This window comes from Manacus vitellinus, unplaced genomic scaffold (assembly GCF_001715985.3).
Source record: "Manacus vitellinus isolate BGI_N305 unplaced genomic scaffold, ASM171598v3 scaffold_13_pilon, whole genome shotgun sequence".
In the NCBI taxonomy this organism is placed as follows: Eukaryota; Metazoa; Chordata; class Aves; order Passeriformes; family Pipridae; genus Manacus; species Manacus vitellinus.
The window spans coordinates 11,560,322-11,587,336 of NW_021938999.1; the positions used below are offsets into that span (position 1 = coordinate 11,560,322).

General features: G+C 39.6%; 1 protein-coding gene across 1 annotated transcript in view; it reads left to right on the forward strand.

Annotated features, from left to right (window-relative positions):
• RELN (reelin) overlaps positions 1 to 25,776 on the forward strand; it is a 265,985-nt gene extending 240,209 nt beyond the window's left edge. The window contains exons 48-65 of the mRNA XM_018068188.2: positions 378 to 555; positions 1,924 to 2,117; positions 3,217 to 3,473; positions 4,248 to 4,402; positions 4,857 to 5,071; positions 5,353 to 5,530; positions 6,817 to 6,992; positions 8,112 to 8,218; positions 8,635 to 8,877; positions 9,421 to 9,596; positions 11,181 to 11,254; positions 12,042 to 12,203; positions 12,548 to 12,705; positions 13,540 to 13,759; positions 14,730 to 14,927; positions 15,329 to 15,427; positions 20,462 to 20,467; positions 24,643 to 25,776. Of these exons, the coding sequence (XP_017923677.2) occupies positions 378 to 555; positions 1,924 to 2,117; positions 3,217 to 3,473; positions 4,248 to 4,402; positions 4,857 to 5,071; positions 5,353 to 5,530; positions 6,817 to 6,992; positions 8,112 to 8,218; positions 8,635 to 8,877; positions 9,421 to 9,596; positions 11,181 to 11,254; positions 12,042 to 12,203; positions 12,548 to 12,705; positions 13,540 to 13,759; positions 14,730 to 14,927; positions 15,329 to 15,427; positions 20,462 to 20,467; positions 24,643 to 24,739 (2,893 nt within the window). The 3' untranslated portion in view covers positions 24,740 to 25,776. The remainder of the gene's footprint in view (positions 1 to 377; positions 556 to 1,923; positions 2,118 to 3,216; positions 3,474 to 4,247; positions 4,403 to 4,856; positions 5,072 to 5,352; positions 5,531 to 6,816; positions 6,993 to 8,111; positions 8,219 to 8,634; positions 8,878 to 9,420; positions 9,597 to 11,180; positions 11,255 to 12,041; positions 12,204 to 12,547; positions 12,706 to 13,539; positions 13,760 to 14,729; positions 14,928 to 15,328; positions 15,428 to 20,461; positions 20,468 to 24,642) is intronic.
• Positions 25,777 to 27,015: the final 1,239 nt, after the last annotated feature.

The window sequence follows — 27,015 nt, forward strand, 5'->3', positions numbered from 1 at the left end:
AGCGCCCATCTACCAAAGTTTTACAGAAACTTTAACTGTAACATTAGCAGGACATTCTTAGGCTTGGCACATTCTCTTAAGTTTATCCATCCAAGCACCGTGAATTTTACTGATTTTACTGTGTTCAGCAGTGTACTCTGTATTAGTAGTTTGAATGATACATAATACTAAGCCTTCCTAAAGTCATTTTTGTATCCTACTAACCATGAAATGTGGCAGATGTTTGAAGCCCCCACACACCAGTTGTGTGCTAGTAAATGATGCAGACAGCTTCTATGCGGAATAAGATGGCACCTTGAAGTGGAATAACGTGGCACTGATTAAACTGCTGTGCAGGGCCTTTGCCAGCTGATTTCTGCATTTGTTTTCCTCTGCAGCTGCGATGAGCACTGGGGCGGGCTGTACTGCGACGAGCCAGAGACTCCCCTTCCAACACAACTGAAAGACAACTTCAACCGCTCCCCGTCGAACCAGAACTGGCTGACGGTGAACGGGGGCAAACTGAGCACGGTCTGCGGGGCCGTCGCCTCCGGGATGGCTCTTCACTTCAGTGGGGTGTGTGTTCAGCATAGAGACCAGCTCACTCCATTTGACAGTATAAATGGGACTGATTTAAAAAGTTAACTAAATAGCAAGCTGTTAAAAAAAGCAGCATAACATATTAAATATATAAAATATCTTTTAAAATTATATTCTTTACCTAGCCAAAGGTCAAAGTCAGGCAGGTCCTACAGACTAGGGCCAGCCAGAAACACTCCAGTAAAGCTGATACCATGTTCCTCACTGCGTGGCAGCCAGGAAAATGAGATACAATGTGTGTGCCTCCTGAAAGGAGCTATGAGGGGCTGGAAGTGGAGCTGATAGGTTAAAGCACAGTGTAAGTATGTAGACATTTAATTTCACTCACTCAGCCTCCTCATAGCACTTAAAACTTCCAAAGACCAAAGTTTGGTGTGGCTTCCAATCAGACCGCAGAGGTAAATTAATAACTAGCTATTTGCACTTGTATGACTTGCACATGGTCCTTGAAAATACAGAATCACAGAGTGGGTAAGGTTGGAAGGGACCACAGTGGGTCATCTGGTCCAGCCTCCCTGCTCAGGCAGGGTCCTTCTGGAGTACATTGCATCCATGTGTAGCCTCATCCTTCAGATGTTTCACAGTTGGGTGTTTTCAGAGTAAACTCACAGTAAAATTTCCTAAGTTAGCTGCATACGTAGGTGTATAACCCATACTGCTGCTGAATTATAATTGGCTAACAGATAACCTCGAGATTACAAAAATGACAAAATAGTATTTTAGAAACTTGTAAAATTTATGCTTGTAGATCTCTTTCATCAATTTTATAACTAGGTTCAAACTGATGAAAGTTTTCTAAAATAAACTAACAGAAGCAATACATTTCCACTTCCTCCCAGTAGGACTAAGCAAGTGTCACTAACTAATAGACTAAGCAATGTGAAATTTATTGTGGAAATTGTGGGATTGTGGAAAACACACATATTAAAATTGCTTTGGCATTTCATGGTTTGCATAAATTGAGCCATTAGCACATAATCAGTGATTCGTTAATTCTGCATGGAAAACCTTCTGATTTACACTGGAAGCATGGATTTTTGCAACTCTTGTATTCAGAAGAAAGGTGAACACAGTTATGGATCCTGAATGCCATAAAGCTATAGGAATAAGTAGCAATATGTATGAGTACACAACAGGCATTTTTAAGATGGAATGTAACTGAACTTACATCTTCAGGGAAAAATATATATTGTTCTGTTGTAGCTTAACCTTTGACATAATTAATAAAATTTGTACAATTTTAGAATTTTTACAGCATGAGGTTACAATAATAGTGACTGCATAGTCTAACACTTTTTATGAACGTAAGTTTGCCAGGCAGCATATTTTTTCCTTGCTTTTCAGGGCTGCAGCCGTATGTTAGTTACAGTGGATTTGAACCTCACCAGTGCAGAATTCATCCAGTTTTATTTCATGTATGGATGCCTGATAACTCCTAATAACCGCAACCAAGGAGTGCTGCTGGAGTATTCTGTGAACGGTGGAATCACCTGGAGCCTCTTAATGGAAATTTTCTATGATCAATTCAGCAAGCCTGGGTTTGTAGATACCTCCTTTCTGACTATGTAATTTCCTTTACCACCTTAAGGTGGTCTTGAATGTTTCATAAGAACCTGTGGGACCTATCACTGCTGTGGTTTGGATGTCAGGTCCTTGCGAGTTCAGCTTGTCCAGTCCTGCAAGCGTTTATGAATGGCCTTGGCACATGTGCTGGAGCATCAGTATTTGTGCAGCTGCTAGGCCAGAAATACAAGGGTAGTTAGGAGCCTGTAGCAGCCTGGTAGGTTTGTAAATGGTTGCAGGAGGATAAATGAATAGCTACTGTAGAGATGCTTATCCTGTTCTTTAAGATGCTAACATTTGCAATCTAGTTTCTTACTGACAAGAGCAGTCAGTCATTGTTTGAACTAGTTAGAAAATGGTGTGTAGAGGAGAAACTGAATTTCTGCAGATATCCATCAAAAGGATGGACACACTCAAGCCCTATTTTCAGATATCTGTGAGATTTAAATCATGCATACATGTGAGGTGACATTTTCCTCACTGATTCATAAGGATTCAGAGAAAATGGAAATGTGAGGGCCCCATTATTTGTTATTTCGTTTGAACACACCAAGAAACTGTTAGCACTTTAACTGGACATGAGATTTAAGTGTACTGTTGTCTACTGTTGTAATGGAAAAAAATAAAGTTGTACTGGAACATGGCTATTTGCTAAATAGCTCCAGGTTGAAAATACTGATCTTAATTTTACTTCAGTGTTCTCTTTCTTTACACTTCCATTAATTAGGATCTTATGGTCCTACCCTGCTAGTCCAGACCATTGCATTTGGTCCCGTAAGGACAGCTAGAGCAAGTGAGGTTGCTCAAACCATGCCAGTCTGGTTGCTGACACTTCCCACCTCTCTCTGAGCCCCTGTCCCAGGGATGACATTGGGAGTGATCAGAAAGATTTTTATTCCGGCATTTCCCATAGAAGAACATAGGCTAGATCATCCACTCTTTTCCTTCTCTTCCCAACTTCCATGTACTCTAAGAAACACGGGCAGTGGACCTGGTCAAAGCACCTGGCACAGAGCACCGAAATTATTCTCCTTCTGTGGCTTCCCTACAACTAATTTCCACTTTGTATTTCAGCTTTGTGAACATCCTCCTTCCCTACGATGCCAAAACCATTGGGACACGGTTCCGCTGGTGGCAACCTAAACACGATGGGCTGGACCAGAACGACTGGGCCATCGACAACGTGCTGATTTCGGGCTCAGCCGACCAGAGGACAGTGATGCTGGACACCTTCAGCAGCGCTCCCCTGCCGCAGCACGAGCGCTCCCCCGCCGACGCAGGGCCCACCGGCAGGATCGCCTTCGACATGTTCATGGAGGACAAAACTACAGGTAAAGGTTCCACGTGGACCTGAGTTAAAGAGAAAGAAGCTTTTCAAATTTTCAAATCTTGCTGAGCCTCTTGAGTCTTTGTCTCACTGTGATGGTGATCACAGACAATCTCATCTATATAGAGGTCTGGTCTTTTGCTTTTAGTTCACAAAATGTGAAGTGAAAAGATGTAATGCAACTTTTTCCTTTTTTACAGCATGGATTTTAGAAGACTAATTTCTTTTCAAAGAAAGAAAAAATTATTAAAAAGTGTCAGGTTATTCTAAGCAGATTTCTTATCCTGAAGATCTGCTTCCTATTTCCTAACTTTTTAAAATATTATATAGGGAAGTTAAGTTCCATTTTACAACTAAATTTTCTAGAAGATGTATTTCCGTATGTTTACAAGGCTTAACAAGCACCAGTGCCGGGGTACACTTTGTGCAGACATGTAGGCAGTGCCTATTAAAAGGCTCTCCCAAAAAATATTAAGTGCAACAGAAGTTTATGTTTTAAATAAATCTCAAATCCTTACTTCTTGAGCATTAAAAAAATAATGCTATAGTTCTTATACAAGAGAGTAATAAGAGGTGCTTTCAGCAATAAATGTGATAAATGTAATACCTATGTACATGGGAAAGATGGGGTACTGACATTCTCAGGAGCAATACTAAATAATTCTCACGTAGGCTGAAGAACAAAGCCATGAATCACCTTTCGTGGTTAACACCACTCCCTGTGTTCTTTAATTTATGTTGTCACTGTATATTACTGGTGTTGCCATTTATTTTCAAGTGAATGAACACTGGTTATTCCATGATGATTGCTCAATCGAGAGATTTTGTGATTCTCCTGATGGTGTCATGATCTGCGGGAGCCATGACGGCAGAGAGGTCTATGCAGTCACCCACGACCTGACACCTACAGAAGGCTGGATCATGCAGTTCAAGGTAATTCAAACCTGCACCCAAACTGCCCTTCACACACCCCTTTACCTAAATTAAGGAAATAGCCCAGCGATATAAGGAAGTTGCAAGAGCCCTTTGCACATCCCTCCATAAAGGTGGTTCACCTAATCTGTGGCCTTCTCTGAAATATGCAAATCTTAGACTGTGTGGGAGGGGAGATGAACTTTATTTGTTATGTGGTACTGGGGTATAAGGCACAAGTGTCAAAATCTGGAAATCCAGAAATGTGATCTAACTAGAAGAAAACAAAATTCACACTATGGTGTCTCTTCTCAGTCTTGGGAATACTGAAGATGCAGATGACTGGTAGCGTACAGGCATGTTATTGCCATCATTTCAAACAAAAATTCTGCAGTCAGTTTTCAGGTTCAAACACTTTTTTTAAACTCCACCACCACAATTAATTCTAAATTATTGATGCTCTCTTCTTTGATAGGTTTCTGTTGGATGTAAAACCTCAGAAAAACTTGCACAAAATCAGGTCCACGTGCAGTATTCCACTGACTTTGGTGTTAGCTGGAGTTACTTAGTACCTCAGTGCTTACCAGCTGATCCAAAATGTTCTGGGAGTGTTTCACAGCCATCTGTCTTCTTTCCCACAAAAGGATGGAAAAGAGTAACTTACTCACTGCCTGAAAGCCTTGTGGGCAAGTAAGTATGAATTTTCTACTCATTTTGACTTGGATTGAATACCTGCCTAGAAACACAACAAGAGATACATCTGCTTATTCATTTTCTTTCAAGAAAACTGCAGACTAGCATTCATGTTCATTGCATTATGTATATGTATAAAATCAGTTTCAACAGATATTTCCACTACTTGTGGAAGCTTGGAGGATAGTACAGTCATAAGTATATTGTGTTTAATCACCTTTTTTCGATTGAGCAAAGTTGATTTATACATATGTCTCTCTTCATTTCTTTATATCTAGTCCTGTGAGGTTTCGCTTCTACCAGAAATACTCAGATATGCAGTGGGCCATCGATAATTTCTATCTGGGCCCTGGTTGTCTGGAAAACTGTAGAGGTCATGGGGACTGCCTGAATGAGCAATGCATCTGTGACCCTGGGTATTCGGGTCCAAACTGCTACCTTACCCAGACACTGAAGGTAATTTTACTACATGTTTTAAAGAATTAAGTTGGCATGTGTTTGGCTGAGAGAGAGAGGAGAGATTGATCCCACTGAAAATTTAGCTTTGATTTCTGTCAGCTTGAAGAGAGTCAAATCCATTTTCAGCCCTTTCATCAGTTTTTAGCAAAATTATTACTGCATTATTCAAGAACAGGTTTGTTCCTTTGCAAATAACACTGTGATAAAAAGCTGTGATACAGTTCACTGTTCATGTTTAAATCATAATTATAGGATCTAAATCACCCTTGCACATATCATTATATCTGATCAAGACCTGTAGAAAGATTGTCTTTATCATGAAAGACCTTACTGAAGTAGGAAATACAGGAAAGTGGCATAAAATTAGAAAATTAATTCACCTGGCTGTTATTCATGTTAATCAATAACAAGCGAGTGAACTCTAGTTAGATATTATTGATTTAAAAGTTAAAATATATTTAAAATGTGACATGTTTAGAACAGAATATGTAATGACTCCAAATTAGTTTTAAATGTTGTATTTACCATCTCATTTTTTCTACATCAGGTAAGAACAGAATAGGTACATCTTCCACAGAAACAACAGGATAACAACAATTCTGTCTAAAGAGAATATAACTATTTAAGTTATCATTTGAATTATTATAACCTTCTATTTTTCATCTGAAATACTAATACATGATCAAATATAATTGTTTGTTTGCAATTTTTAAATAGTAATGTATCCTTCACATTAAGGACATTAGGGATAAAATGCTAGCAATTTTAGGGGAGTTCTACTACTATCTCCTTAAGGCCAGGATTTCACTTATGCACCTGGAGGTAAGTGGAAATCAGAAATATATTCTAGATGGTTTTCACTGTAAATATTTGTGCAGATAGTGGCATAAATGCATTTTCACTACAGTAAATCTAAAATTTTATTTTAAGTTTTGCTGGGGAAAAAATATAGAATATTTTTTCTCCCATACATAGAGAAGATCCCCCTATAGCCCCCTGCCATCAAAACCTTGCCACAAAAACCCAACACATCCACCCATTGCACATGCCAGTTTTAGTTTGCTGGATTACCTCCCAAGTATGTTAAAATCCAGCCCTAATATATTTTCACATTTAGCCAATCATTTTAAGTGGGTAAATATTCAGCCAAAAGTGATTATATTCAGTCATCCTGAGAAAAATTTACAGTGTTCATGAGCCCTTTAAATATGTTTAGATCAGTTCCACCTGTGGTCATCAAAAAGACTTAAAATCTTAATTACCTGTGCATACCTTACTTACAGACTTTCCTGAAAGAGCGCTTTGACAATGAAGAAATTAAACCAGACTTATGGATGTCCTTAGAAGGTGGAAATACCTGTACCGAGTGTGGAATTCTCGCAGAAGACACAACTCTGTATTTTGGAGGTGCAACTGTGAGGCAGGCTGTCACTCAAGATCTGGACCTGCGGGGGGCAAAGTAGGTCATGTTTCCATGCCATTTTCCTGGAGAACTCTGTTAAACACTGACAAAGCAGCAGTAACATAGCTTGTAGCTCAGGGGATTCCTAGGTCACCACTAGCATAGCACGACCTGAGGCAGACACTAATGAGATTATGATTCTCAAGACACTGATGCTTTCAGATAAGTCACAGAGAGCAAGGCTCACCCTTGCGCAGCAGAAAGGGTCTCATGAATCAGCAACTCCTGTCCTGCAAAGAGGCAAGATACCCCAGTCTCCTTGGCATCACCAGCTGTGTCTCTCACTCAGTTCAGAGCATAACCTCTGCTGGTTGTCTTCTCTTGAGTGCCCATATACAAGACCCACTCCACTCCCATGCCGTAGAAGAGTATGACTTAACAGGAGAGCGATGGAATTATGTCACTTTAGACAAGCCAAGGAAGGACATGACGTAGACAACTTCAGCAACATTTCCCTTGACTGTGTGGCTCTAATGAAGCCACACAATCTGACTTCTGTCAGAGTTTGCTCAGGGCTTTTGTCCCATTAGGTCTTTAAAATCCTCCAAGAACAGAGATCCTGCAGTCTGTCTGGACAGCTTGTTCCAGTGCTTAGTTACCGTCAGAGTGATTTTTTTTTTTTCCTCTGGTAAATCCAGTTGGAACCTCCCATTTTCTCAATATATGACCACTGTCCCCCAGTCCCAGCCATCTTCTCCAGGTTGAACCAGCCATGTCCCCTCAGCCTCTCCTCACAGGGCATGTGCTCCAACCATTCCAGTGTCCTTCGCTGACCTTGCCTCAGTTCATCAACTTCTTTTATGTCCTTCATTGATATAAGGGCAACTTGTTAACACATGGTGAGCTCTCTTTCCAGCAGGACTCACAGGGAACTGCTAGCAAAGCAGCTCCCATCCAGTCAGTCCCCAGCTGGTACATTTGCAAGGAGTTAGTCCTTCCCAGGGGTAGATCTTTGCTGAATTTCATTAAGTTCCCATGAGAATTACTAGGCGATGTTTTTGGAAACCTTTGTGGTACTTGCACAGTTACTTGCTTAAAAATGCTGGCATTTGGAACATTTTCAGCATGGCTCTGTGCAGATCTTTAACAGATGTAATCATATACATTAACTCTTAGGTTTCTACAGTACTGGGGGAGAATTGGGAGCGAGAACAACATGACAACGTGCCACAGACCAACTTGCAGAAAGGAGGGAGTGCTGCTAGACTATTCCATTGATGGAGGCAAGTACATCCTATGGTTTCAGCTAAGCTAAAGTCTTGTTCTGCATCCAAGCACCATGAATATTTGGGAAGTTGTCAGAGATCCAAAATAATAAGCTAATTTTTAATTGCAAAATTATTTTTGTCTGTGTAAAGTGTTTTTCTCTTCTAAAATTTCCATCTGTTGCTCAGGAGTTTTCCGTAATCCTCCTGCCTGATTTCAGTAATCAGTGGCTTGCAGCCAATTTGATTCCTTTATATGATTACAAGATTACTCTTGCAGTGAGAAACAGTTGCTAACTATCATTACAAAGTTAAGATTTGCCTACCAGAAGACCATAGCTATTATTTTTCATTTCCTACTATCTTATTAAATCTTTTAAAAGGTTCTACCCTATGCTTGTTCTTATTACTAAACCTGCATCTTTTCATTCCAGGGATATCCTGGACTTTGCTTCATGAGATGGATTACCAAAAATACATCTCAGTCAGGCACGACTACATCCTCCTCCCCGAACATGCCCTGACCAACACCACCCGCCTGCGCTGGTGGCAGCCGTTCACCATCAGCAACGGGATCGTGGTTCCAGGCCCTGACCGGGCACAGTGGGCTCTGGATAACATCCTGATCGGAGGAGCAGAGATCAACCCCAGCCAGCTGGTAGATACGTTTGATGATGGTAAGACAGGCTGCCACACCTTAGCTTATCTGCTGTCTGGATTATCTTATTTTACCCAAGTCCTGTGAGCTTGCAAGCAGACTTTCTTCCATTTTAACTCTGAAAATTTTTTATTTTGTAGGCTGATGCTCTTTATATGTTATTCTTCATGCTACTCGTAGGAGTGTGTAAATATATATATATATATATATATTAATACACACATGTATATTCAGATATGTATTTATGCACATATATACATACACATGCCTATAAGAAAGACAAAAATTTTTATTTCGGTCCAATTCATTTCATTTAAATTCCTGCTATTAAATTTTTATTTCATCATAATTTTAAAAGTACTATTATTTAAACATTTTAATTAGCTCTCTGGAGCTGATGTCTCTATTACGTCTTTTAGTAGCTTAATGTGTGTCATTACAGATAACATAAATGTAGTGTCTATGTTACTAAAAGACTGTATCTAGTGATTCTGTGGATTCATTACTAAGCCTTGATGTTTACCAAGCTAATGCAGTAATTATCTTTAACTCATCTTAATAGAAGGCACCTCTCATGAAGAAAACTGGAGCTTTTACCCTAATGCAGTCAGGACTGCAGGGTTCTGTGGAAATCCATCATTCCATCTCTACTGGCCAAACAAGAAGAAGGACAAAACACACAACATCCTGTCCTCCAGGGAGCTCATTATACAGCCAGGATACATGATGCAGTTTAAAGTAAGAAATGTTCTCTCTCTCTCCAAAGTAAAGTACACAATGAAAAGTCATCTACAGTGTCTCCAGAAATTATTCCCCTTCCAACTAGAATGCTCAACTGAATGAATAATTAATAGTGACTTTTTACTAGAAATTAAAGGAAAATCTGAAGTATAAGTAATGAGAATCAGAAAGGTTGCCTGAATGTAAAATGTCAAATTATTCTGACTGACTGTATGCTTTGGGGGTTAGTCACAGGGATTGGAAGTCTAATCCCTTTTATCTGAAATTACTGGATCATCAGATATAGTAGCAATTATTTTCTAAGATGAGAATAGACAGGAGGCAGAATATGCCATTTTCCCCTAATCTGTGAATAAACAGAAAAGGCAAGGGAGTGTCATATGGAAAATGCGAGCGTGTTTAAGTAGAAGTACCCGTTCTGTTTGCTTGTGTGATGGCAAATGACCCAAACAATCAGAGAAACATTTCTGAGTATTTTACTTTGATTTAAGGTGGGATTCTGCACTTGTTGCCAAAGGCAACAAGTAGTTGTTTTATAATTGCTTTCCATTCTCCAAGCACCTTGCCTTAAATAAGCCAGGAACTAATATGAAAGTAGGGTTATTAAAATAGTCATTCATTTTCTTGTTATGTTTTTTCCTTGTTCTTCTGTTTGACAAGATAGTTCTAGAATTTTCCATCTTCCACTGATCAATATTTTCACCTTTTCTCAACATTTGTTGCCTATTTTATATTGACTATCTAATATAAAACCTAAGGCACAGCTTTCCCCCCTCACACAGCATGCCACCTTCAAAGAAATTTTATAAAAGAGGACTCTCACATGCGTTTTACTACTGAGTGCCAAGACTCTGCCTCAAGCCACTTATTTTACCCAGTCTATCATCTTTTTTCTCTATTTTAAGGCCAAAATTATGATAACCCATTTAGTAGTTTGTATTACTAAGGTCTTATTGCTGAGTTTTTCTCTTCTGTTTCTCTCCCCCTTTTTCTGCACCAGTCACAGTAAAGATTGTATTTCTAAACTAAGAATTCAGCTCTAGCATGGCTTCTGTGTGGTTTTGAAATTTAGCTTTTTGTTATCTATTCAGTACTATACATTGGGTACTGTAATCTTTCCACTTTAATATGATACAAATATATCTATTGTTTTAACTATTCAGAATAACTCTGTTCTTAAATTGGATTGACTTGAAGTTTATGCCTACATGTTTATCATTATGAATTTTAAATTTCATAGGTGTTTCACTTTTGGAAATGCCAAGGAGCTACCGAATCTTTTTGATTCAGTAACAATGTTTGTTTAGATATTTAATTTGGATTATAGGAATGTAATGTTAGGATTCTGTTTGGAGATAACAGTAGCAATTAAGTAAAATTCATTAAGTAAAAGCAGTATCTGAAGTACTGTGTCTTTTGTATTCTATCCACTTTTGATGTTTTTTTTTGTCCAAGATGTGTTAGCAATCTCTTTTATAGACCCCATAAAGAAAAAGAAAAAAAGGAGAATATAACTTGATTATATATCACTTCAAATGTCTGCCTGACTTGTTATAGCAGTCAATTTTATTTGTGCTATAGATCGTGGTTGGCTGTGAGGCAAATTCTTGTGGGGACCTCCACTCAGTGATGCTGGAGTATACAAAGGATGCCAGGTAAATGACAGTAGAGTACACAGATCTAAAAAAAATAGTATGATATTAAAAATCTAGAGAGCTTTTGTTTATTAAAGCAATTACTTTGCTATTCATGTTGTAACAGGATCTGAATAAAGTCTGTGTGCAAGCACTGGGCTTTGTGTACAGAACTCCCATAAATTCTCTTATAATTTATCCCAGATATTGACAGATTCATGGCATTGAGCTTGCAGTTACAGTCATGAGAATGCTCCTGTTAAAACTATACTCTCAGGAAACCACATTCACAAGAAACTTGTTTTAGTATGATACAGGACCAAGCTGTAATGAAGTGAGAGTTACTTAACTCCAAATGGGTCTTTAGCTAGCAAACAATTAACAACACTGTCTCCTGTGCTGTAGTACAGCAGCACATTATAATTTGTAAAAACAAAGTTATATTCTGTGCTTAAATGACTGTGAATGAAAATATAGCAAATTCTATGGGGACTCTTCTGAACATTGTAAGACTTAAGGAGCAGACTCCCAAATAGATACTTCTGTCATGCAGCCCAGAGGAGCTGTATGTACCAAACTACGCTGTGAGTTCCACCACTCAAATCTGGTGCTGGTTGCACCAGTGCTTCAGCCTCTCACCTCTCATTAATTTGTGGCCCCAGAGCATGGAAACTATTGCTGACAATCTCTTGTATTTGTTTAGTAAGACAGGCAATGCCATGACCCTTTGAAATTACCTGTTTTCCTTTTATTATTCATTCAGTTGTTATAAAACTTCTTTCTTTTTTTTTTGTTTTGCTTCCTGCAGGACAGACTCATGGCAACTCGTCCAGACACACTGTCTTCCTTCCTCATCTAATAGCATTGGCTGCTCCCCATTTCAGTTCCATGAAGCTACCATCTATAACTCTGTCAACAGCTCCATGTGGAGAAGAATAACTATCCAGCTGCCTGACCATGTCTCATCCAGGTAGGTTACTGAAAGGTCAGCTCACTGTGGACCTATAAAATGTCAGCTGTCTTGCTGGCACCATTTGCTTGGAACAACTGGTGAATTAAAAATTATTCTTTATTGCTGGATTTAGATCTGATACATAATTAATGTTTCTCAGGAAGCTTTTGCTTGATAGGTGTTGCTACTGCCAGTGATATAGTGGCCACCTATTCAGGGTGTGTCTTTCCAGTTATTGAAACCACAGCCCCTTCATATGACATTTTCCATTAGATTTGTTGCTAGTGTATTAGAACATCACTGTACAGATGTGTTTGATTGCCAGATACAGTAACACAGTGTTTGGATTTTGATGTTCGCAGTGCGACTCAGTTCAGGTGGATTCAGAAGGGAGAAGAACTAGAGAAACAAAGCTGGGCGATTGATCACGTGTACATTGGGGAAGCGTGCCCTAAGCTCTGCAGTGGCCACGGATATTGCACCACTGGAGCCATTTGCATTTGTGACGAAGGATATCAAGGTTTCATTTCTTCGGTTTTTCTCTCTTGTACATCTACTGCAGTCTAATCTAGCTCAAAATTAAACAAAAAGACAAAGTCATATATCATGTCTAAATTCGTCACTGGAATGTTTAAGTAACAAATTCTAAATTAATAATTTGTCAGAGCTGCAAATAACAGCTTTTCCCTCCCCTTACTCTTTCTGGATTGAGTCAGTAATCTCTCCTGTCTGGCACTGTATGTAAAGTCCATCCAGCCTTCACTGAAGGCAGAACATGGCTACTTGCTTACCCAGCCCTGTACTCCTTCCAAACATGCATCCCAGAGGATGTGCAAATGGGATCTAGATGTTGGTGACTGGCATCTGTAAGGGGCTCTGTTCTGTGCCCCATCAGGACAGAGTGTTCTCCTCTAATCCCTCAATGCAGCTAAGCATATGCCTAATGGTACCTGAGTGCCCTTGGTAAACTATAAGTGCTTTGTGGGAGTGGAGCCAGTATTTAATGTCTTCCAGGAGAGTCTCATAGCTTTATAAGATCAGATCCTTTCCATGTTTTAGATGTATTTGTTTTCAACCAGCAGTTTGAGGTTTCTCTATTGGCATCAATGCAAAACAGGAGAGCCATACTAAAGTTATACTGCTGTAAAAAATATGACCCACAGCCTCAATTTTCTAAAAATGAATGCTGTATATCAATGTGCACATTATTAATGGATCTACTGAAATATATTCAGGCTGTACTCACACTGTATATTGAGCCACAACCTCGAATGGAATTACAATGAACTGTAGCTCAATTTTCTCAAGTCTTTTGTTTTTTGTGTGTTTTATAACTTCACTCTGTCATTTTTAGGTGATGACTGCTCTGGTTTTAGCCATGATCTGCCCAGTTATATTAAAGATAATTTTGAATCTGAAAGAGTTACTGAAATAAACTGGGAAACCATTCAGGGGGGAGTGATAGGGAATGGATGTGGACAGCTGGCACCCTACGCCCATGGAGATTCGCTCTATTTTAATGGATGTCAAATACGACAAGCTGTGACTAAGCCTCTGGATCTCACCCGAGCAAGGTAACAGTTTGAGCCTAAAAATCTTTTTTAGCAGTTCGTGAGAAAGGAGGCTCTTCATACATATGCACAGCCACATGGATGGACTGACCTGGCTGTGCCGTGCAGTCAGATGTGGCTGGCAGAAAACATTAGGATTGGCAAAATGCTTCATTTTGAGAGTGAGAAGGAAGCAATGAGAGATGAAAAGGTCAGATGTTTTCATCATGCCCAACAGAGCACTGTCTAGTAAGCCAGCACAGACAATGAAGCTGTTGGCAAAGACTGGACACCAGACTGCCTGGACCAGTGCCTGATCTGATAAGACAAATCCCATGTTTGTATGTACCTCCACGACAGTTGTGACTAAAGATGCTATTTAGTAATTACAGGCTCATTTTCCCATTTCAGTTGTCAAATGGAATTATATTCACCTGGCAATGAACAGGACTATCTTTTTCATCTACTGAGCCTCTTTGGTCATGGAAAAACAAATGTAACCAGCCTGTGCTGGCTCTTAACAGAGTGACAGCTTTCAGGACTGGTTTATATTTAGTTGTCTAAAGCAAGATTAGAAACAGGATGAACTGGCAAATGGGCCAGATGTAAATCAGATTCTTCTGTTCTTAAACACCCAGGTAGAATATGATATATCTTTTAAGCACTTTATTGTATCCAACCTTTATTTTTCCCTTTTAAACTTTTCATACATTCATTTGCATGTTTACAATTTTATCTGTCTCAGTTTTGTGCAGATACATTGCAAAATCGGATCAACTGCCTCCAACTGTATGGCAACATGTTATACATAGTAAACTATTACTTTGAAAGATGCACTTTAAAGACGTGAGAACAGTTTATTTTGCATGCTAAAGTAATGATTCTTGAGAATGTTCTGTTTTAGTAAGGAAACTGCAATAAACCTGGAAATGCCATCATTCTTGTTTGAATACGTTTGCCTATTAAAAATACCTTTTCTCTCTGTGTTTTACAGCAAAATCATGTTTGTTTTGCAAATTGGAAGTATTTCACAAACAGACAGTTGCAATACCAATCTGAGTGATCCTAACACTGTAGACAAGGCAGTGCTCCTCCAATACAGTGTAAATAATGGAATTACATGGCAAGTAATTGCACAGCATCAGCCAAAGGACTTTATACAAGCCCAAAGAGTGTCTTATAATGTTCCCCTGTGAGTACCTAGTCTCATTTCATTACCTCTAAGTGCACAAGATACTTTTCTGCTAAGAAATAATCTATCTTTGCATCACTGTGCAAGAAAAAAGGTTGATGAGAGGATAAACAAAGAAAACTTAAGGGGAAGGCTGATTAAGAAATTCCAGCCTAGTATTTATCAACATACTTGAAAGAAAAACAGAAATAATACTTGTTTTGGAGATACGAAGGGGGAAAATACTCCTTATCTGTGTGAATTTTTAACCATTAAATGCTTTGCATGTACAGTGTGTTGATATTCAGTGATGTAGAAACAATGATTTGACTTTGCTCTCAATTCCTTTCGAGGGGTGGATAGGGATATGCAAAACACCAAAAGCCTGGATCTCTCACAGGCTCTTGCATTTGTGTTGACAGGGAGGCACGAATGAAAGGAGTCCTACTGCGCTGGTGGCAGCCCCGTCACAACGGGACAGGTCATGATCAGTGGGCTTTGGACCACGTAGAAGTCGTCCTGTGAGTATCAGCTTCACCTCATCCCACCCCATCTCAGAAAGCACTGAAATTTCTCCAGCATGGCACGAGTGTTAAGCTCAGTAAGAACCACTGTGGCCCAGGGAATCCTTTCTCAAAGGGAAACCTTTAAAAACCTGTCTTTCCTAATGCTCTGCCCTGACTTCAACAGTCAGCGGTTAAGACGGCCACAAAATAAGTGGCACAGCAGAGGTATGTGTTGTGCATCATGGAAAAATGCAGGAGGGAAAGTGGGGCTTTGTCACCACCAGGTATTGGTGTGGTCCTGTAATGCAGTACTAACTGCATTTAAAGCAGTTAAAAGTGCATTTAAGCAGTTAAAAATTATTGTGCTGGGACATGGAAAGGATATTCCTGTTTAACGCTGTGCTGCCACATAAGGCTGATTTATATCCTTCCAAAGATACAAAAGATTCTTCTGTATTGTTCTTTGCACAAAGTAATGTTGTTGTGCTTCTTAAAAATTTGTGTTAGCAACTAATGCCTTATTCATTTCCTTTTTTTAGTAAGAAGGATACTGTTCAGAAACAGGGTTCACTATATCAGGTTCCTATGGTCCGAGCCCTATATTCATCCCCTTGTCAAGATTTTACCAAGTCTGCACCCTCCTGATTCTCCCATTCTTGAGATGGGTTTCGCTGGCAGCTAACCCGTTTTTCCTGTGTTGTATCACGAAGAGATGACCTGCTTTTTCTCTAACAATTTAGTTCCAGTAGAAGTGAGATGCTAGTGGCTTCCCGGGCAGGAACTCATCGCTGGCAGTGGTTGGCAGAGAGAGGCGTGCCTGCTCCATAGCTAGGTTCAAACATTCTTTTTATTGAACAATTTAAAAACCAGCAATGAAGAAATTGGGCTTAGATAACCTCCAGACGGTGTAATTATAACCATGAGGTTTCTGAATTAGCAGAGACACTGCAAGTAATGTTTTGTAACAGTAGCAAAGTGAATTATCTGATTGCTAGTTAGCCCTGTTCTCCTTTCCACCGAGAAGCACCAGCTTGCATGGCACTCATATCAACCCCAAACCAAACTGGTCCCAACACTGAGTAATTGTACACGCTCTGCTGCTTTTACACACCTTGCTGGGCTCTGCTTCCATAATATTTAAGCTTAAAACTTGAAGGAAAAAAGGAGAGGGATGGGTATGTTCCTGCTTTAGTTGTCTGTACGATGCTGCATCAGGAAAGATATTGAAGAGTATGAACCTGCAGGAGATTCACAGTGTTTAGAAAACCATGAAAAAGGGAACTGGTCATTCTGAAATATTACCCTGTCTTTCTCCCTTGCAATTTAAAAAAAACCAAAACCCAAAAACAAAAACAAAGCAAAAACAAACAAACAAACAAACAGAAAAAATCATGTAAGAAAAAAATAGACCATAATGTTACCAATCAACCTGAGCATTGAATTAGGGAGTATAAGTAGGAACAGAGCAGATCTTTAAAAAGTGATTTTTAAGCTGAAATATGGAGAATGTCCTAGACAATGAGATCTGCCAAGTTATAGACTAGACACACAAGTTGAGTGGTAACAACCAGTCACATGAGATATGTTATACTAGAATGGACAGCAACAGAAATGCCCAAATGCCATAGCCAGTAATCACACCTTGCCTAGAGAAGAAACCAGGTGGGCAGACAGCGTATACTCCTTTCTCTTATTTTGGTGCTATTAAAGAGCTTTAAGGCCAAAATATCAGGCTAGACACAGAGAGTTTCCACCCTGTTCAAGTGACACCTTGTACAATCCACAGAGGAAGGCAGACCCAACTGGACAGATTTCTCCCTTACCAGGTCCTGTAAAACACAGTGCCACGACAGCATATGTCCCAAAGGCCAGAAGTGGAGTTCCAGTCCCTGCTCACTAAAATGCGAGGCATGCTGCTCTCAGGCAGGGCAAAATTACATGCCGTGGTTCATATGCTGGCATGTGCTCAGACCTGACAGGTGCCTTCAACCCCTCTGTTTTGCTTAAGTTCTATTTGCACCTTCTAATTCATCAAAATATTCTGTAGGCCTCCTGAAATTTATTTGCAAGTAACCTGCCAAGGGTTCAATAAAGCCTTGGAAAGGCTTTCTGAAAGAAGGCACACTTCCTTGGCAATAGATACTCTCACCTGAGTTTTCCTTAGGTCTGCTGTTTCACTTGTCCACCTCACAGTAATCACTTTACCCCCAGCACTTCAGTTTCTTCACCTGTAAAATGATGAAGACACTCAGTCATCTCCATTGAGTGCTTCCCAGCATCAGAAGTGAGCCTGGGTCAGTATCTGTTAGCACTTACCCTAGATGATCCTGAACACACCAGGATTCACAGCATGAATACTAGGGGTAGGACTTAGCCTTAATTCTTAACATTCCTTCGTTTTCCAATGAAGGGTACAGAAACTCTGCCTGCTCCTGGGGAGAACAAGCCCCCTTGCCCAGGCAGCTCTCTGGCGAGAGGTGAGGAGTCATTGCCCACTGAGTGCTCTGCCCTCCCACCAGGATTGCCAGGGGAGAGCTCTGTGGGCAATACCCACCCCAGAGATCTCTGGCAGGGCTGCAGAGAGGCACGGCCTGAACTAAAACCATTCACCAGGGTGCTGTAATTACCTCTTCCCATTAATTCTATAGGGAGAGTCAGTAGGCTTCTACCTGGCTTATTCACCCCAAAGCTGGGATACTTTAGGAAACATCTGTGCCTCCTAAATTGGAAGTAATTCCCGTTGAAACTCTGACCTTGTCTCAGAAAGCCATGAACATCCCTGGATACAGAACCCGTTGATGGTCCATGTGTAACACGGTCTGTGTTCGGTCCTCTTACAACCCTGCACTCCATCACCCACCTGAAGGAGACTCCATACACCTCTCTAGGCACATCAAAACTATCCTCACTGATCTTGGTTTAAGTACTAGATTTTCATGTTTGTGATCTGTGTGCCCATATTGATGCAGCAGGCAAGCCTCTAGCCTGTGAGGTGTTACAGCAAGGAGACAAACTATCCTAGGAGGTGTGGTTTGGGACACAGAAAAATTCCTGGCTTTCTGCACATCTCATCTTGTGTTTTCTCCACTCCTCTGTGGGCTAAGAGGTCTGATTTTCCCAAATGCCCTAGGTGTTGGCTTGGCTGCCTACACCCTAGGTGCACACCTAGGTGCTGTAACAGCTTTTCCTCAGCCCACAAGCAAGTGATGCTCTCCTTGAGCAGACTAAGGGCTGGAGTAAGAGGGAAAAGCACCTGCCAGCAGGGAGATCTGGTCTGTAGGGATGCAGTGAAACCAAGGATTTTCTTGATTTCATTTCTCATCCAAAGCGGGGGATGTCCCTCCTCACAGTGCTCCGCCCAGGGACAAATGTGTGAATGAATACCTGCTTTCATGGCCCAACTCTTCTCAGCAATCCAAAGATTTGAAATTAATTCTGTCACAGGCCCAGCTGTCAAGCTGTAGTGCAGATATAGCTTACAGCTGATGCACAGCCAGGGTCATGATACTTTGTTCAGTTCAATTGTTTTCTGAGTCAAGGGCCACCATCCTCTCACCAGCAAACATTTTCAAGATGCCATTTCTTTATTTCCTTTTTGCTCCCAAGGTAGCTCGCTGGGGGAGAAAAAATTAACCTGCAGATTATACATGCATGCAAAATACGTGGCAGTGATAAGAAAGGCCAAAGATGGATACTTTTGTATGTTACTTAAAATCATTCCACTTTTAAGCGAACTATTCAAATCACTCATTAAAAAGCAGTATCATTAAGACTGTGATGCAGCTGCAAATGGTGCTCAAATTGAGCACCTCTTTCAAACAGGTGAAACCCAATACCTGTGTTATACATTAAATTGATCTTGCCAGCTTAACCACTGTTGATGTCTGTCCTGTAGCGGGGAGAGGATATAAGTTGTCAAGTTATCCAGTCCCTTTTAAAGCTAGTGTTGATTATTCCTCATTAGTGCAGCACTTTTCCCCTCCATTTGTAAAGAAAGCTTTGGGCACAGCTCTCACCATGTTCCATGTGGCTCTTCTTAGGATAAAAATTTATTTTATCCCAAGCTTAACAAAGAGTGTTTTTCTGTGCCCCTGTTCTTGGACCCTAAGAAGAGCCCACATCCAGCTCTGCATTTCTTTTGCACATTGTTTTTCTCTGGAAGCACAGCTCTCAGCCTGTCCACTGCACAAACACCTCACACTTCTTTGCATGTACATTACAGAACTGCCATTTCTTTATGTATAGGGCAGGCCCTTATAGACATGTCATGAACTTAATTCTGGTCAAAGGTATTGAAAATAAAGGATAATGATAAGCTGAACAGTAAGGGTCTGATGTTGCTTTCTTTGCACCTCAAAACTTGTTATGTGATGCAAATGAATTTAAGATGTGCAAGGAATGCAAGAAATATTGTCCCCACTTACTATTTTATGGTTAACTGTTAGATAACAGAATGAATCTCTCCATAGCCATCACTCCATGCTCTTCATTGTCAAGATATTCTCATGTTTTTGGCACAAATGATTTAGTGAGAAATTATGTTGCATTTGGTACAAAGAATGTTTATCCTTATTTTGCAACATTAAAATACAAATTATATATTCTACCTCTAACAACAACTGCTCATGTGGAAAAGCATTTTCATCTGCTTCATTTTTTTTTTTAGTAGAAAGCAATGATTTGAAAAATGCATTTAAATTAAAGTATCGGCATATTTACAAAAAAGAACATAAATAGTTCAAACATTAGATAGCTATCTGAATATTCACAACATTTATGCCAAATTTAATATGACGTGGTTTGTGCTTCTATGACATTTCTATTATGTTTCTAAAAAGTGCATGCTGAATTTTATATAAAAATATAAACATTGGTTTGAAATATCAGGAAATAATTTGTTCAATTTTTATTTTCAAAAGAGACGAAAAGTCCTATATTGCCTCTAAACCTCATCAGGGTTTTATGACTAATCACAGTGCTGCATGCATTGAAAGGCATTTTCTAACTTGTGTTGTATTTCATTGTTTGCTGTCATTGGTTTTACACTAGAATAAGGTAAGTACTTTCCCTGAACCAGTACCAAATGTATGTTTCTGTTACAGTTACAGTTATAGCTCTTTCACAAAGTTTTTTCAATGATGGGTTGGTGAAAAATCATTTGTACTCTCTGAGATGTGCCATATAGCTCTTGAGGGCCCTGATCCTGCAGCACTTCCTCAGTGAGCATTGGGGAAAGTCAAATTTAGCAGGAACTGTTAAGCAGTTCATGCTCTACCTCAGTGGTAATTTCACTAAGGCTGTGGTGGGAAGGACTTCTCCTTCCTCTGCTTCTGACAGGGTACATTGAGACCTGCCAGTGGGGGGCACCCAGAGTGTTGCTTGGGTGACCAAGGGGCAAATCACACTTTTTCCTGTAATTAATGACCGCAGAGGTGAAGCCAAGCCAGACAGGGTATGTCAGTCATAGCCACGCATGCCCCCTAAACACAGAGCCAGTGTCTCCAGGTAATTTTTCTGTTTCGTGTAACTCAGCTGCTTTGTGCTGGTGCAGGTAATAGATACCACTAACCAGCATAGTTACTGAGCTCTGGGTTCAAATGTTAACCTCACCAAAGCCAAAGATGGCTGACTGATTGAGCCATCAGGACTTCAGTCAGAGCACATCACTTTTCTCCTTTTAGTACCCTCCTAACAAAGCATTTCTAATTCAGTCTCAAAATTTACTCCAGGCCTAGTCCTGAGGGGCATGCTTTTGTTGTGTTCTGAAGTTTTGTTCCTGTTTTGTTTTATTATTCAAATATTTTTGTTTCTATTTCATTCCTGTTGCACCCTGTCAATTAAAAACACAAATAATGAATGACATTAGTATATACCAGGTTATGCACCACATATTTTGCATTCCATTTGGTTATGTTCCATTTTCATAAACTTGAAATTGCAAATTTGTAGTTCAAACTGTGCTTTAGGAAACAAGCAATAAACAGAATGCTCTATTAAAAACTAAAGATCCAGAGAGACTCCTTCTCATAAATTGCTTTATTGTTGGTATGTATTGAATATGCCCTAGACAGTTCTGGTTTTGTTCTTCTGTATTGGCTGCATATTGCTTTCATACAACTAGCACAACTCCAGTGACTTCACTGGAAAGATATTTAGGGTTTCCTACATAAATTATCTTCCATTTATATTTTAATAGTGCACTTAAAACTGTCAAACAGATTATACAGTAGTTGCTCCTATTAATTTCTTTTTGCTGTGTGTTCCATCAGCAATATGCAGATAGCTTTGGATCTGAACTTTTCTGATTGACTAATGGTTCAGTGAATGCACAGAAAAGGCAGAAGGCTCAGCAGATGCTGACCAGTCTATTACACACTCACAAAGCAGCCTTCAAGTTGCCACTGATATCTGAAAAGTTCCGTCCAGAACCTCCATTATGGAAGGGGGGATATATTCCTAATGTAACTTGATGCTGCCCAGCACATTTTGGGTGCTCCAAACAGGAAAACAACAACAAAAGTATGGTAAAACTTTTTAGCAGTCTGTGATAATACAAATTAAATTTAGTACTAATAGTATTGAAAGCATTTTTACATTCACCAAAGGCAAGAAATGCATAAGTACTTCTACAGACTATATTGTGTAGCTCTTCTTGTGATTTTATAAGGCACTTGATCTCTCTTACATAGTGCTTGTCTCCTACCAATATATAAAATTAATTCAGAAAAATAAAAAACATAGACCTACTCTGATTTTGTGGTGCAATAGGATACTATACTTTAATACAGAGGGTATACATATTTACCCATGGCAAGAGTGAAAATCATGCTATTTCTATAGCAGGCATGAAATTTTTCTGTGGCATTCAACTAGTAGTTGGAAAGTCTGCCTCAGACATCAGTGAGGACAAGTATGAACTATGTCACTGCAAGTAAAAAAAAATTTAAGCATTTAGCTCCTGAGAATTTAGATTTCTCTTACTTTTCACACACTGCACTGCTCTGGTAGTCAGTGTAAGACATAACTATATGCTTCTTTCTAATGTCTTGATCATCTTATAGCAGAACAAAATTATATACATAAAAAAATAAATATCTTTTAAGTTATTAGGTAACCATTTGTTCCTTTTCTCAATTCTCTCTTTTTCTTTCTTTTTTTTTTTCCTCTGTTCATTGTTTTAAACATCTTCACCATAAGTTTTTAAGGCCAGATTCAAAAGGGTTAGTCATTTGAAGTGGAGGCCAGATGCACCTAGCATTGTCCAAAACCAGTCCTGAAAATCTCTGCTGAGCTGTTGCTGAACATGAGCAGACCAAAGGCAGGATAGAGATGGGGATATGTGAAGGCTCCTGGGCCAAGAACTGCAGCTCAGCACATGCCCCGGCTGTCCAAGTCTTGCCCAAGCTGAGGCTCTCACAACCAAGCTCACTCCTAAATTAAGCAGGTCCAGAAATGGCAATTTTTTCAGCCAAACACTTTGACAGGCTCTGTTTGGTCCCATGTACTGAGATCGAAGCTGCTCAGAGTTGTACTGTGCTTTCTCCCAGGCCTGTCTCCTGCACTTTGGCTGCAGAGAGGTGCTCCATCCTCACCCCACGGTTAGGATCTTTTCCTGAGAGGTTGGATGTGGCCTTGAAGGCCCTGTTTCTAAGGAACCACCCACTTCCCAGGCAGTGGGAATTAAAGAGAAGGCAAAATTAAGACCTTCTTCAAGCCTCATGACCAATGGCAGCCACTTTCAGGGGCAGGTTTGGGGTCGTGATTTCACTCCTGTCTTCCTCAGTGAGTTGCTTGGCCTTGGAGTGAGGGTGGTGTTCCACTGAGATCACTAAAGGAACAGAATGAAGACTGATCTTCAATGCTGCTTTGCACTGGAGCTACCAAATGGCATTAAAATTATATAAACTCACCACTGACACCTTTTCAAAAAAAGTCTTAGAAATCAGCACAAACCTTTCCTTTTTACCTGAAGTTAGGTGAAAGTCAGGACAAGTCAACTTGAAACATTAACCCCTCTCTCAATTGCCAAATGCTCTACAGCTCTGCCTTACTGTGAGAGTGCCAAAAGTTGTGCCAAGTGTAGATCTGATTGCCTTCATTGTCACCAGGAGCTGTGACAATTTCATTTTTGTATGTACGTTCCAGTGGCAAAAAATAATACAAAAATTAAAAATTGCAAAGTCTTGGAAGGCTAGTCAGGAAGTGATTTGGATTTGCTTAGGGGTTTATAATCTAGATTTTGCTATGACAACTGTTATTCAGTTAAATCACTTGTGTTCAAGATTAGCTGCTGAAAAGTTGTAATTTTGTTAGATTGTTTTAGATTAAATTAGCATACTACAGCAAAAGCTATCTGGAGGATGGCCTTGTATTTTGCAAAACATACAATTACTCCTTCTTCCTAAGGGCCACATTCACTAGAAATAAATTTATGCACTAGAGAGGAAAGAATGACTGATTACATTACGAATATTTACTTCTTACTCACAGACAAAACTCACAAGTGAAAACATGCCTTGCACCCACAAATGGGAGATTTGTTGACTGCGGGCTTTCACTTCACAGATCTGCCCTTTCATGGTTCCTTCTTCCCTCAGTGGGAGAAGTAGAAACCTACATTAGCTGGGATGGGCCTTGTCCTCCAGGTAGGTCTTCCTTGAATTAGGCTGCAGACAGGCTGTCTCTCTTGCCTGGTCTCCTCCCAGACATGATGATGCTTAGTTCTCAGATCTTCCTTTAATTTTGGAAGAGGGTGCATAGGGGAGGGAAATATGAATCTGCATAAAAGTGTTGTACTTCACTTCCTATATGGTAAAAGTAGAAGATAATGAAGTGGAGTAAAGCTTTTCTTCTGTTCTCAAGATAAAGCAGTTAATCATTGAAGGCAGAAGGATTACTGGAGTACAAAACCACTGGAGATAAATTCTGTGAAGTGTGCACACAGCTTTAGTGAATTTGGCCCTAGGCAGCACAAGTTTGCATCAGCTGAAAGCTCTTAACCTTTCCCTAAGATAATGAATTGTAAATGAAAGCAAAGTGGGACAGATTCTCAATTGCCTGGTACCTTGCAATTATACAAAGGGTGTGCTTCACACCAGTTTGCACAGGCTTGAAAGGTCATGCAAGGACAAAGAAGAATCAGTCCCACTAGCTCACTGCTCCAAAAGAATTTAAAGTTCATATCTTAATGTGTGACGCTCTTCTCTTCCTCCACCCTTTGATTTCAACAGCACTCGCAAACAAAATTACATGATGAATTTTTCACGGCAACATGGGCTCAGGCATTTCTACAACAGAAGACGAAGGTCACTTAGACGATATCCATGAAGAAACGAGAAATTTATTTTTTTTCCTCCCAACATGTGATGTGTTGCTTTCCATTCTTTAAATCTAGCACTGCGTCTGGTATCAGGACTTTTCTGCAGCTGGCTTGATGAATAACTGAAAGCCTTTCTCAAGACAGAGTGTACACCACTTTTTCGCACTGTGAACTAATGAGAAGTGACTTATTTTCTCATAGGTAAATGTTTTAATGTTGATGTGTCTGTGAAAATTGTGATCTGTTGTAATATCAGTTACAGTGGCAGTATTGGAAGTAAGCAACTAATTCTGTTTAACAGGAAAAAAAGTTTAAGCACAAAGACTTTTCAGATTTTATGTTTATAAAAACCTACATACTAAGTACAGAATTTAACATCCTTTGTCACATAGGTATTTATGTGCACTGTATTTCAGCTCTGTGTCATTTTATATGATTAAGTTATCATTGTTTGTCCTCTTTGTATTCTCTTCTACAACATGACACATTGGCACTGTATTTACTTGTTTTGTTGTTGTAATATTTTTGCTGCTGATTTTTGGGCTATTTACCTTCTTAAAAAATGTATTTTAAAAAATCGTCAAAGTACCTAATCCAGAAGGTAATTGCAAGAGTAGTTGTAAAGGCGTTGATATCCTTTGGTCTTATTCTTTGATGTCTGTTGGTTAGCATTGTTTTGTGGATAAAAAAAGAATGCTTGACATTAAACTTTTTTCTACTAAAGAGTTGTGGATTAAGCCCCAAACAGAATTTCCCAATTCCCTGTCTAAATGTAGTCAGTTCTCTGCAACTGATTTACTTACAGTAACTGCCATTTGGTGTCTGTAGTAATGAAGTGATTTGTAAACAGTGAACGTTTCATTGTATTCTCTTTGGTGTTTGTTTCTATTGCGGGTCATGTTTGTATCTTCTGATAAAGTTGTATCTACACCAGCAACGTTATAATGCCCCTATAGCCCTGTCTATTATCATAAATAAAATGCTTCACTTTATGGTGAACCAACCTAAAGATCCATGCTTCAATAAAGACAATGTCAACAAAGAATTCTGATGTTAGATTTTTCAAGCCATGTGAGCTTTACATGAAATCATAAACCAAATTCTTCCACTCCATACTTAGATTCTAAAGCAAACATAAATGACAATTTTTAATATTTAGTACAACACAACAGCACTTTGCAAATAACACAAACCAAGAGATCTTCCTGGTCCCACCTGTGGGCATAGCATGGTCCTTGGAACTGGTCCTGGTGCAAGGAACGAAACGGGACCACAGACCAATACACACTGCAACTTCATCTGCTCCAAAATGCAGTGTGTAAACCACTGTTTCCAAGCTCTGAGACTAGAGTACAGCACATAAGGAACCTGGCTCCAAACAGCCAAACCTGCCAATTCTTAGAATCATAAACTCGTTAAGGTTTGGAAAAGACCTTTAACACTGCCAAGACTACCACTAAACCATGTCCTCAAGCACCACATTTACATGGCCTTTAAATACCTCCAGGGATGGTGATTCCACCGCTTTACTGGACAGCCTGTGCCATGCTTGACAACCCTTTCAGTGAAGAAATTTTTCCTAATATCCAATCTAAACCTCACCTGTCACATTTTGAGGCCATTTCTTCTTGTTCTACAGTTCCTTACTTGGGAGAAGAGACAGATCTCACTACAACCTCTTTTCAGGTAGTTGTAGAGACCAATAAGGACCCCCATGAAACTCCTTTTCTTCAGGATAAACAATCCCAGTTCCCTGAGCTTGTCACTTCCTCATCATACCTGCTATGCTCTTACATCATGTTTATCTGCTTATGGCACCACAGTGGTCTGAACAATAATGGTGTTTGTTACATATTTATATTAAGCCACCTAGAACACATTTCATTTTTAAGAGCCTTTTGATCACAGGTACCAGAAAAAATGAAGGTCATTCAGGGACCAACTAGTCAACACCTTGGCTTGGTCAAAATTATGTGACAGACCTTTGGCTGACCTGGAAACTTACTGTAACAGTCTAGCCTCCTGCAGCTGCAAACTCACTGTACTGTTCTGGAAAACCATCTGTGTGCTTTCAATCCTTGAAAAGAGATAAAGGATCTATTCAGTGAAATAGCAGGAAGAAAAAACACATGAGGTTATTAAAGAATATAATAGCTTAATGTTTGAGCAAGTGGTTTGAAAATATTGTAATAAAGAGTTTTGCCCATTGAACAAACAAAAATGCAAGATCGAAACACTCCTATTTTTTAAGATAATTTTATTTGTTCTAATATGTCAATAGAAG